The 13,725-nt window shown below is 24.9% G+C and overlaps 1 protein-coding gene across 3 annotated transcripts in view; it reads right to left on the bottom strand.

The window, feature by feature from the left end:
- The window catches only part of LOC112596689 (probable G-protein coupled receptor CG31760), a 127,674-nt gene that overhangs the window by 102,029 nt on the left and 11,920 nt on the right, over positions 1-13,725 (bottom strand). For all 3 annotated transcript variants that reach the window (XM_025342454.1, XM_025342455.1, XM_025342457.1), the window contains exon 2: positions 6,806-7,212. In XM_025342454.1, the coding sequence (XP_025198239.1) occupies positions 6,806-7,212 (407 nt within the window). The remainder of the gene's footprint in view (positions 1-6,805; positions 7,213-13,725) is intronic.

Genomic DNA, 13,725 nt, shown 5'->3' with positions numbered 1-13,725 from the left:
TTCACCTGGTGTTCAGATATAGTAATATGACAAAAACCAAAATTTTTTTTTTTTTTAATGTAATTCGTGCAAAAAATAGATATAAATTTATAGCATTATTATTTATTTGGTAAATAAATAATTATCTTGATTTTTGTTGTAAAGACTTAAAATATTCAAATATTATACTAATGTATAAAACATTAAATTGTACAATTTATGCAATTTATTAAGACTTTAACTTTTGATAAATAAATATCTCATTAATATCTTCTATTGAAACCTATAAATATGAAACAATTTAAAAGAATAATTTTCTTTGAAGACAACCGAAATGTATGTATTAACAAAAAATGATAATTTCAGGTATTTCTATATGATTAAGAATTGTTATTGGAATGGATTTGAAATATTTATATGCATTAATAACTAATTTTTTATACGTTTTATGACTATTTTAAAATACTTATGCTTATTTTATACTATTGTCTATTTATACTACGAACCTATTCACTCCTTTTGACGGTAAGTTAGTATTATTTTAAAAGTTAATGATAATACGATGTATGATATAAATATAAAAAATTACTATAGAAAATTAATATTAGATAACCATATAATAAATACAATATTATAATAATAACAAATATATTAAAAATAATAACAATGTATACTAATAAAATAATTATTTATATAATAAATGCGATGTTTTTGACAAAAAAATTCAATCAACCACATAACTTAAAAATTATTAAATTTTATAACTAAAAATTTCTCAAATTTTAAAGATTCACGTAATTTTTTTATGTAAACCAATAGTATTTGCATTTATCTAAAAAAAAATTGTTTTGGAATATTTTAATTCTTTTTCAGTTTGTTAAGCATTTATTTCAAACAGAATAAGTGCTAATGAGTTGTGAGTGTAGTATTTCTTTATATATTAATAATGGCCATTTTAATTTGTATTGTAGATGGTTTATTTAGAACTAGAAATAGCATTGAAAGACGCTGGTACCCTTATTGTAGCTTAATAGAAATTGATGATCACCACGTTATCCATTTATTCAATGTTACATCAAGGACTGTTGGTTAGTACCTCTATAATACCTCTATAGGTAATAGGTATTATATTAACTATACCAGATGAAAGTTGATGGGTTTAACGGTAACCATGTAAACTCTATACTAAGCTCCGTTGTTTTTTGAATTGTTTATTTGAGGCTTGTCGTACTTATATCAATTAAAGATAGCTCATTTAAATTATATTATAAATTGACAGTTATCATTACGTTATAGTCGGATTCACTGTATTAATCGTTGTTAAAAGATCAGTAAATAGCATAATATTTTTAGGAATATTATAAACTTATAAATTAAATTATATAGCGCCAACTTTGGAATCTTTCTATAGTTTTATTTTTATTGTAGTTAATAATCTGGCAATAACAAGATTTTATAGCTGTTAATAAATTTAACATAATATATGAGATAATTGCATACTCTCAATTTTAGAGATGGTCAAAAATCAAATTTTGTTAGTTTGAGAAATAAATTAACAATATTCTAGTACATTTAGTAAAAATTTGAAATATCTCAAAATATTTTAATTGAAAAAACTTATAGAAGACTTTGACAGTGCTTAGTACTGTTTTGATGGATAGGCTTTTACATAGATTATAAAGGGAGACAAAGCTTTTGATTAAAATATTTGTATTTTACAGATATTAGAGAGATTTAAAACCTCCCAAAGTTGTATGTCCAAGATCCATATAGATCTGTGGAGTATTATTTGTACAATGAAGTTTATTTATTTTTAATGTAAGTAGATAGTGTAATTAACGAGAGCGGTTGTTTAAGGTAAAGCACTTGAGATGGATCTGGATTGTTCAGGTTAGATGTTGAATGCTTACTCATATATTAAATATTTTGAGTAGTTAGTAAGGGTAGGTTGTAGAGGTTTACAGTGGGGGAGTCTGTTCGTTTTAGAATAATGTGCACTGTATGGACTTTGTTTCATTAACTTTTATCCCTCGTTTTTGTACCAGATAAATAGCAAATTAAGGTGATTTTGTATGGGATTAAGTAAGTACTCGTATATGTAAACGAAAAAAAAAAACAGAATTCTGCTCCGACGATATTAATTATATTGTAGCAATTCAAAAAATGTTACAAATAGAAACTTTAAACTTTCTTCATAACGTTTATTATTATTATTATTTTATAGGGAATATAATTTTCAAAAAATACAGATACATTTTAAGCTATTTATATTATAAGTTTATTTATACCACTAAAATGTACATTAATATTAACTTATACCTAAACTGATAACAATAAAATAATATGATATATTATAATTATTAATACAATTATATTGTATACGGGGTCAAAGTTAGTTAAACATTTCATTTAACTAATATAAAAATAAATTACTTATATATATATATATAAATTATTAAACATCCAGAATCGATTTTTGTTTGCAATGAATTTAACATTGAATTCAAATTTATCAAATCTATATCACATTTAAGTGAACTACTCAATGACAATATACATTTGAAACATTTTAAATAAATCAAAATTTCTTTCTTGGTATTTTTATTTTGTTTTCACAATTTATTTACAATCACCATATTTTACCTTTCCATAGTTATACATATTTATAAATTATTATTAATTATTTATCAATAATAAATTATCAATTTTGTTAAAATAATACATTTAATTATTATTTAAACAACTACTGGTTTTTTAATACTGTTTTATTAGGAAAAACATTTTAAAATATTGAATAAATGAATAAAAATGATAAATTTAAATTTTATTCTATAGATTTTTACAACAATGATTTACATAAATATGACTATATATTATTTATTTTGGAGCGTCATCGTGCATATGGCTTCTATAGGTATAAAGTATCCATTTTAATTACGTTTCATTTTTCTATATGAATATAATATTATACAAATAAATTACTATTATTTCACACTGGGATGATAATATGAAAATGCATCTACCATATTTATTTTTTTGAAACAATAGCTGTCTTCAATAACTTATTATTAATGTTAAAATAAATCTATCAACTTTTTTAGCAAACAATTTATGGGTAAGTGTTTAAATGCTCTTTTGTGTCTGAACAAAATACAAATCTTATTAAAAATGCGTAAATAATAGGTTTATACGTTTCGTCATTAATCGTAATTATATTGGATAATTTTAAAACAATGAAGTGTCTTTATGATAGGTAATAAGAAAAACTTATAATTTAGTTTCAAAAAAAAATATAAATAACGTTCACTTTTACAAGTCCGATTTGATCGAATGTAATATAAAAATATTTATTTACTATATTAATTTTAAAAAAATTGTATAATCCATTTACATTTTATTCAAAAATCTAACGTGTATTATTAAATTTATTTATTATTAATATACTTATTTCATTGCATTATAATCATTAATTTTTGAACTATTGATATAAATGCATCGATACTTGACACATAACTACTTTAATAATTATATTTTTAGTATACTTTGTATAAAATTACAACTATTTAATTTTATTTCAGGGATAGACTGGCTACTAAAATGTATAATATGACTTTTAACATAATTTTATATTTATGGTAGGTAGTTAGGTATAATAATATACTTATAAATCGATTAACCATATATCAACAAAAAATCATAAACTATTAATATCGATTTAATACCAAAACAATTTATACAAATAATTACCATTTTACTAAACATTTTTTTCAAACATATAATACATAGCAAATAATTTAAAAAATTTCATATTTACCAATTTTTATTTCTCATTCCAAATTTAATGAAACAAATGTATTTTATCAGTTCTTATATTTTTTTACTAGGTCCCTACTTCAATTTAATAATCAATATAGATCATGATTATCTAATAGAAATGTAATGCAATATTTAAATGATTTGTGAATAAGACAGTTTAAGCTACAATTTGTATATCAGTTATATTTGATTAAAAATACTGGATAAATGTCTGTAGTAAAATAATACATATACTACGCAAATATTATAATTTAATGTCTCGTCAGACATGTCTATACTAACAGTAGTAAAATTAGTAAAAATTATCTTTTTAATATGTATTACCACCGGATTATATAATTTTTTGCAATAAATAACTAATATAATTTCTATTATTTTATATACATTAAATAATTAGGAAATTAAATACAAGAGAAATTCTAAAATTATTATCCAATCTTTCATTTGATAAATTTGAAAAAAAAATCATGATTATTTAATTTTTTAAATGTTTAAGCAACGAATTACTAATTCATTTTTGGTGTTATTTTTATAAGAATTTTCTGGAGTCCATTTTTAGATTTTGAGCGAAACGATGTATGTATGTAACATATTTGTTTATCCATAATGTGTATTATTTCTCTGTGTATATCTTAAGAAACTTTTTCTAGTAGAAAAAATAATTCTATCTTCAATTTTAAAAATGGCTCCTGGAACAAAGTTGATTGTAATTGTTACTCGAAAATGGGTCAAAATTAGTACACTATTATTTATCCTAAAATGGTTTTTGTTATTATTGAAACAATTTATCGATAATAAATACTTAAAACATTATATTAATAATTAATTTATTATTTACTATACAACGTAATTTTTTCAAAATTTGAAAACTAATTTTAAGCTATTTATAAGTATTTTTTTTTCCAAAAAATATGCTCAATCGAAAATCTTGAAATCTTATACATTTTACTTAGAGTAGTTTAAATATTTCGATTTATTCATTTTTTAATATATTTTAAATATTATGTTTTCATTCAGAAACTTAACTTTTAACAATAAATGTGTTCGATCGCGAAATTACATTTATTAAGTTTTATAATAAATTTAAAAATATTTTTATTTTTAAGGGAATATCAATATTTTTCGTGATATGGGTTTCTTATTATGTTTTAGTCTGATGATGATTTTAAATATTGAAACAAGAGAATCACGTTATAAACTATAATAAATATCAAGCCTATTAAAAGTTGTGTTTAATATACTATTTTTAGTATTTCGAATATTGTCACGAAAATAACTATTTTCTTAAACAAACATTTTTTATATCATATTAAATACTTAATATGTTTCAAGAAGTATTTTTAGTATATTTTTAATACATTTTACATTTTTCAGGATGTGCGTACACTAGATCTAGATTTTACTATAGTACATGTTTAAATGTATGATGTTTTGTTCATACAATGAAACAAGTTAGGTGTATCTGGTTACCTATAATAAAAAATTTTTACAACCATAAAACCAAGAATATCACTAAGAAAAAATATCAAAAAAAATAAAACATTTTCAGAAAATTTGGGTATTTCACTTCTTCAATATATTACTTAGTAATTAATATTTTTAATTAGGTATTATAAATAATTCGCAAATTAAAAAAAATTTTAGAAAATTTAGATGTAAATATTTAATTAAATATTAAAAACGCTTCTCGTTTTTACTTTTCTAACTCTAAGCATCTACAACAATAATACAGTCCTTGTATTTAATATTATTATTCATGTTTCAGTTTTTTTTTTTTTTTTTTTAATATTATTTTAATCTATTTGATTTATAAAAGGTTTTGTTATATAGATGTTATTATTTAATTGAAAAGAGTAGAAACTTTTAAATGACATAATATATATTTTTTAATTAAATTTAACTCTGGACATTCATAAGAAAAGATCTGGGAAAGTAAACTTAGATGAACAAATATGATATTTTTTAAAAGGTAAATTTTAATAACCCGACCAACCTAAAATATATTTCATACAATGTATTTTTAACAATATAGCATTTTTTTTTTTTTTTTAAGTATTTAAGCTATTTTATATAATACTAAAAAATAAAGATAATGCAAGATGATAGATTCATATTTCCTTACTACACAGTATATAAATATGATCTTAACCTTTGTACTAAATGTTTTGTTATACTATAATATTATAAAATATTATATCATTCGACATTTATTTATTTATTTATTTTTTTAATTTTAACATAAATATAATATCATACTATTGATTACATATAATACTATTTTCCATGTATACAATATGTTATTATTATAGTTTGTTATTAGAGACATAATACGATTTTCAATCGACTGATCGATATTATTCTGAACTCATAATAATAAACTGTACAACTGAATTGGTTTCTTGTTTTTAAAAATTTTATCTTATAAAAAAAAAAAAAGTAAATAAAAATTCCGATGTTCGTGACCTAACTGATGACGCGTAACATAGCCTTCTATAATAGTCCTTTATTTTTACCAATATAATGCTGTCAGCTCAACGTCATATTAGTGTATGAAAAACGATACACTGATAATAATTATTTTTAGAAATCAATCCAAAACAAAATATAGAAAAATAAATAAGAAATATAGTAAGATTACAGTGATTACAAATAAAGAATAAACAATACATGTGCAGATATTGAAGAATATATCATCTTCTCGTAGAATACAGAGTAACAAATTTAATCTGTAATATTAATATTGTTTTCTTGGATAGCTGTTTTTTTATAATAATAATTATTATTATTATTATTACGTTTGAAATATTCGTTTTATTTATCGCTGAAACTTAAATAAATAAAACATTATAAATTGTATTTTGATGGTGAGCATTAATATCAATGATATTATTTTACGACCTCGAGAAATTCGCAGAAAACGTTTTCTGTCACAAATACGATTAATTTTTTGCACAACACGACCAGCCAACGTTAGGTTAGGTTAGGTGAAAAATTCAAAAAGATCACTCACCTGGGCGTACCGGTCAACGACCCCCTCGCCGAGGTTGAGGTGCGTACCGGCGGTGCAGTTGTCGCCCAACTGCTGTTGCGACTCGACGATCCGCAGCAGCCGGTTGACGATGTCGTTGTCCAGCTCGCTGCTCGCGGCCGCGCCCGTCTGCTGCGGCTTGGCCGGCGCCTGTACGTTTGGCCGCAGGTTCCTGGCGTTCCGCGACCGGCCGTGCCGTATGGCCGCGCCCTGTCCGGCGCAACCGGTGGCCACACACTGCAGCAACACCAGCGCCGCGGCCACCAGCGCGGCTGCGCCCGTGGCCGACATTGCGTTAGGGCGTCGACCGTGTGCGGTTACCGCGGCGGCGGCGTCGGCGACCGGCCCATCGGAGGACGCTGACCGCACGTCGTCGTCCGCTCCAACACCTGAGGCGAACCACACGAAAAGTCACATGAGCACATAATATTTTACAGGACGCTGCGCAAGTTTTTATCGGGCCGGAGCGCCGTTTCGATCGGTAAGATACGTGTAAAACGCTCGACGTGACCAGGTCGGGGGGGGGGGGGTCAAAATGAATTTCCACGCGTTATTTCGCTCTCGTTTATCACGTATTAGAGTGACTCGGGTTTTTATACACAACAAACACATCGACCGAGCCATGCGTTTGTCGTCGAGAGCAATAACAGCCGTTTGACGGTGTTTTGTGACGTTATTTTCTTAACCCGAGTCGTATGTGCCGTCACCACGGCTGGGAAGGTGGGAAGGGGAAAAGCGGCTTAATATTCTAATCATTAGTATATTATTTATATTTTAATTAATGTTGCTTTAAGATTTCACGACTTATCAAATACGCGTCCGATTTCCATCACATCATGATAATATGTATAAATATGTTATATGTATAATTATTATTTGTCACATCACGTCTTATGACTTTAGTTACACTTCATCAAATATTATCACTCGTCATAGATACCAGACAGGATGAAAATGTACTTATAATGAACTATAACGGAAGAAATTATCTAATTTTAATGATTGGTTTGGAATAAAGAAGAACTAACTGATACTGTATGATAAAATTTATAAATAATTCATTCAACAAGATTTAGTTAAATAATTGGACCACGGACAAGATATTATGCCTCAATGATATTTATACAATGTTATGTACATATTATTCGTACGGTTTAAAACAGAAAAAGGTGTAATAAAAAAAACAATGTTTACCCTTTTTATTAGATATAATTTACTAATTAGTACGTTTAAATTTTTCAAGTCCTCTCCCATCTGGGTATGTTATTATTTCTAAATAATAAAACATTTTTCTAAAAATTAAGTAAACAACTATACGCATACCAGCTTTTAATATTTTCAATACATATATAATATATATAACTCGTATGCTTTAAAGGTAAGAGAATCTATATAAACATGATATAATATGTGATTCCACTTGATCAATCAAAACGTAAAACTAAGTGATAAATAATAATAGAATTTTAGTGGTCTTTCATTTTGACACATTTTTTAATTTAGAATATGCAACACAAACAAATTATTTTTTTTATTATCAACAGTTTAAAAGTGAGAAGTTTGATTAAATTTATTCATATCGCTTTATTGTTTATCCTAAAAAAACTTAATTTACTTTTAAATAAGTCAATATATAGATATATACCTAAGTTTTTATTAATTTATAGATTATATATATATATATAATGTATAACTATTCAATAAAATAGGTATATCATATTTACATAATTTTTATTATTACTTATTATTATAATAGTTACCTTATAATACATTTTTATCGTTTTATTATTGTTAAATGTAGTACATAATCTAAATATGTTATATTTATTAATGTTGTAGCATAGCTATTAATTTAAATTACCGTACCAGGAGTATTCATGAATTACGACTTCGTGCGTTATAATAATTTAAATAAATATAAATTTAAATTTTTCAAAATGATGTAACCTTATTTTTCTTTCACTTATTTCTACTTCAGGAAAATTATGAAAAACGGTGTAGTAGTAGGAAAACTATAAACATAGTTCTAACTACATACAAATGACTGTTGACTTTTTAAGACCATCAAGCTTATATAGAAATCGATACACCTGCCCAAGTGACTAATCCAATAACAGCATATTTTTAAATCTATCGATAAATACGTATAACAAAAGTCAAAAATAATTAAATATGTAATTAATTGATAACTCTAACAATTTATTTTACAAATGCTGAAATACTTATAAAATTAAAGCATGCAAGTTATTAAACAAATCTTTAATGTTAATCATTCAGACAAATTAAAAAAAAATCCCATTATTATACACCTTACACTAATATTAAAATAAAATCCACTTGTCATTTAATGAATACAATTTCTGAATAAAATAATCTGTTAATATTATTTTACATTAAGTATAAGTGATATTGAAAATATTTAACAATGTATACATATAGAAAAAAAAAATATATATATATATATATCGAGAAGTTGGTTTGTGTGAAAAAGCCAACCAGTGTTGGTATTTCAAGATGTGTAGTTACTAGTTAGTAGGATTAGTCAGCCAGTAAATCAATACCACGTTTACTTCAGGCGCTTACTAGGATCCCCAGAGATAGTGTAGATAGTAAATTCAAATAATAGTGAATTTGTATGCTTGTATGCATTGGATTGAAATCGTTTAATTAGCCTCTCAAAATTGTATGCCATATGTCCGTATATGACTGTGAAGCAGTTTTTGAGATTCAGACTTTTTGATGTAAAAAACAAAAAAACATAATTAGCGGGAGCGATTGAATCACATTTTAAAAATTTTAGAATTGTAGTTTCCGATAAATATATTATTATTATACAGCTGTAATTTAATAACCAATGGTATTTCTTATTTTAATGTACATAGTTTTTGGAAATATAACTTTGTAGTAGGTAATACAATTTATCTAATACCTAAATTAAATATTTAACGATCGTACGGCAATCCGAACAAATGTTCAGTAGCAACATATGCTGCCTCGATTTCCTCTGCGCACACGCCTATGCAACAGATGATGAGACTCAAGACATAGACGTTTGCCAGAATCACTAGAATAACATAAACTATAAATAATGCAATTATTGTGCATTGATATAATATGTATAATCTGTGTATAGTGTACATACGCATATATTATTACTATAATAGGTATTTTATCGATCTGGCGAAACCACAAATTCTGAGATTACGTCAATATATAACTGAGTTGTGGTGTATAATTTAGCGAACGGATAGAAATTATTGTGATCGCATCATCTTGTGATGCGTCATTAGTGTTATTACTTATTATAAAAATACACATAGTTAGAGATTTTACATGCATATTTTTTTTCGTCAGAAAGGGAAGACAAAATAATCCTAATAAAACATTATTCCCGTAGTTTTATTCAAATCCTTAGATATTTTATAAAAAAAGTATCTAATCATTTTAAGGAGACTAAATATATGAGTTTGAAGATCTTAAGCCCTTAGGCTACACAATCACCGCTCACCGCCTATGGTGAATAAAGCCTAATAATATAACGATAATAATGTTGAGTTTATCTATTTATATTAAAGTAAGTAACTACTCAAGCAATTAGGATCATTGTTTGTGCACAATATATTTCTTAAGACTCGGTGAAAATGTATAACTTCGTTTTCTTATACTTATAGTTAGATTATATTAGGTTTCCATAGTCTCCATAAGCTGACTAACACATGAAGCTTGTTTTTGTTCATGACAATAAAATATATTTTTTACTTACACCTATATAGAGTTTTCATTGGTTATAGAAATAACATAATATAATTTTCTATCATCTATTCACGAATAAAAATCAATTTTATAAACTCAAAAACTACTAGACTGATTTTTCGAATTATTCTTAACGATATCAAGAAAGTTTAAAGAATAGTTCTATATTTAATCCGCTACAGGTGGAATCTTCATTTCGGTCGAATTATTTCATAAAGCAATGTTCAACGACACAGATTTTCCTGTGAACTAATGTACACTATAACCGTGATAAACCTATTATATGGCGCCGTATTTTATATTTATTCATATTTTCACAAACTTAATCGGATAACTACAAATGTTATTATCTTTTTTAGCTAAATATAATATAAAATATTGTCAGAAATCTTCAGATTTGTATTGGTTTGTATGTATAAGTGTCCTTAAATGAATTTAAATATTATAAGTTGTACACTGAATAATTCAAGGTAAATAAAGATATTACAAATAACACACATAATACATATAATAACACAAATCTTAATATTAATACAACGAACAGTTACTTGAATGATATTATCCCTATTTTTTTAAATAAATGAAAAACTTAAAAAAATATTTATTTATTATTTAAATAAATATTTATTAGTTACCAATTAACCTCGCATTAAAGCTAAAATTTAAAACACAAAATATGTGAGAAGATATAAATATATATATATATAATATATGTGTTATTGAAATAACTGAAATATATGATGATTAATTTGAAATATGTTTATAGTTAAAAAAAAAAAAAAAATAGTTACCGGATACAATATTGAATATTATTATAAATATTATATGTGTATTTCAATATTTAAATATTTGAGACGTATGATATTTTTTTTAAATTTGTTTATTTGATAGATTAAACTTTAGTAAATTTAAAATTAAAAAGATATATTTTTTCCTTATATTCTTATAATTTTAAGGTAAAACAATGAAATACTAATAATTTTTAAATCATCATAAAAACAAACGTAAAAGCATTTCAAATTTGATATTTATTTATCCAAAATTGTTATTATACTAGCCATAACTAATCTTATAATGAGACACATCAATATTTCTGATATATTATGTATATTGTTTATAACTATATTATTGTTATTATTATTTTGATGGATATAGTATTGGAATCACGATGTCATTTTATTTTTGTATTCAATGATTTTAAATTGTTATGGAACTAACACTTTGTAATAAGCGTGCTTTATTTTATATTGTATGGCGTATATAACGAAATATATATAAGCAAATATAATAGTATATTGAATATCAACATTTCAAAGTCCGATTGACCATTATTTCGTTACTCATTGTGCATTATATGGGTATCTGTGTGTATTACTATAAATACTGATTTTTGATGGGCATGAGAAAATAATCAATGGATGCCAAATCACCCAAATCGAGTATGCCGCTTAATAGATTTTGCGACGCCCATTTTTCTCTTGTCCGGAAATTCATGACTGGTTGACGGAAGTCGGAAGTTGTGCAAAGCTCTGAAACGCAATCTTGTGAGTTTATATTTTTTTCCGATAACAAGACATATCACGCAGAATCTTAACATTATAGTTAAATTCTACTTAGTTTTTATAATATCATAGTTCATTGACTATCATTTAAAAATCAGAATTTATAGTGACCAGATTTGTAAGCGTTCGACAAACAAAAATTTTATGTGCCATATTTTAAGACTATGGAATTTCAAATGAAAAGTTAACAAGTATAGACTATAATGGATATAGTCAAAAGATATAACAGGTTCGACCTAATATTATAATATGAAACGTACATAAACTGTTAGTTGTTTATAAAACTATCTATATAAGCTTTATACGTAAAACAATACCATTCATTAGTCGTCAAATGTCATTATATTTTTCATAGGAAAAAAAATCAAAATATTTAAGCAATATTTTATTGTCAATCAATAATGATAATATACTAATTATATATTATATTATTTTATGGATATTTTTAACGCCATATTAGAGAACCGGCATATGAAAATTGTTGAAAAATATTTTTCAATAATGGTTTTAAGAAAAATATTAAAAATATAACATCAAATCAATTTAAATGAGTTCAATCATATTATAATTTATATATTAACACTCATATTTAGGTTTTTTTTTTTTTTGCATTTCTATGTTGTTGAAACTACGAGAAGTAAGTGAACTTTCATTTCTAGTCTAATTATTTACCGATTATATTAGCTTGTCAACTGAATAAAGTCTGATCGATTGCAAATGCATTTTTTTCAAGCCCACAGCTAGTTTTATTTATACTTCGCAATATTTTTCGTACGAAAAATAGTGGGTAGAATGTAATAATAAGAACTATACGAGTTGTTGTGGTGAAAAATAGATTATAAACAGTGAGAGGAAATTACTTGCGGCGATAGGCATGCGCCTATCACTACAGTAGTCACTATAATATGTTATTATACGATCCCGGGAAATCATCAAATACGTAAATAAAATTGTTTCCAATACACCAAAAACGAAATGTAATTATTTTAGACAGCAATTCCATACTGCGCTGCATTGTTCTTAAACCCTTAATGTGACAAAAAAAAAAGATGATTTTTGTAAAGTAGTAACTTTATTGCTTGTGGTTTTCCGTAAACCATATAATTATTAGAATTGCGATATTGTTTTACCCGATAGTTATATATGGTCTGGTTACTAAACAACTATAATCTTCAACCAATAAAAACCATAGTATGTGTGTTTAAAATACTAAAATATGGTTATAACGTCTAGCTTTTAGTAGTTACAAACATTTCGTTGCTCTTGAAAATGTAACGCATTTTGAACAACAAACACAAATTTTGCAAAAAATGCTTTTTATATGATTACGAAAACAGATCCATTTTACATTATATCAATACAATTATTCTCACATAAATCCACATTATTATATAGTATAAGTTATGTAAATTTTATACAATTTTTTATTTACAACGTTCTAAGTTTTCTTTAATTACGATTTTCTTTCTTTTTTTTTTTTTTTTTAATAATTCTGATTATACATGTTTTATAATTAACATACCTTGATATTATGTTTTATTTAAAAATATTGTACAATTTAAAATTTATAAAAAGTATTTCATTATA

This window comes from Melanaphis sacchari, unplaced genomic scaffold (genome assembly GCF_002803265.2).
Source record: "Melanaphis sacchari strain LSU unplaced genomic scaffold, SCAv2.0 Contig33_pilon_pilon, whole genome shotgun sequence".
Taxonomy (NCBI): domain Eukaryota; kingdom Metazoa; phylum Arthropoda; class Insecta; order Hemiptera; family Aphididae; genus Melanaphis; species Melanaphis sacchari.
This window is presented reverse-complemented; position numbering and strand designations above follow the sequence as displayed.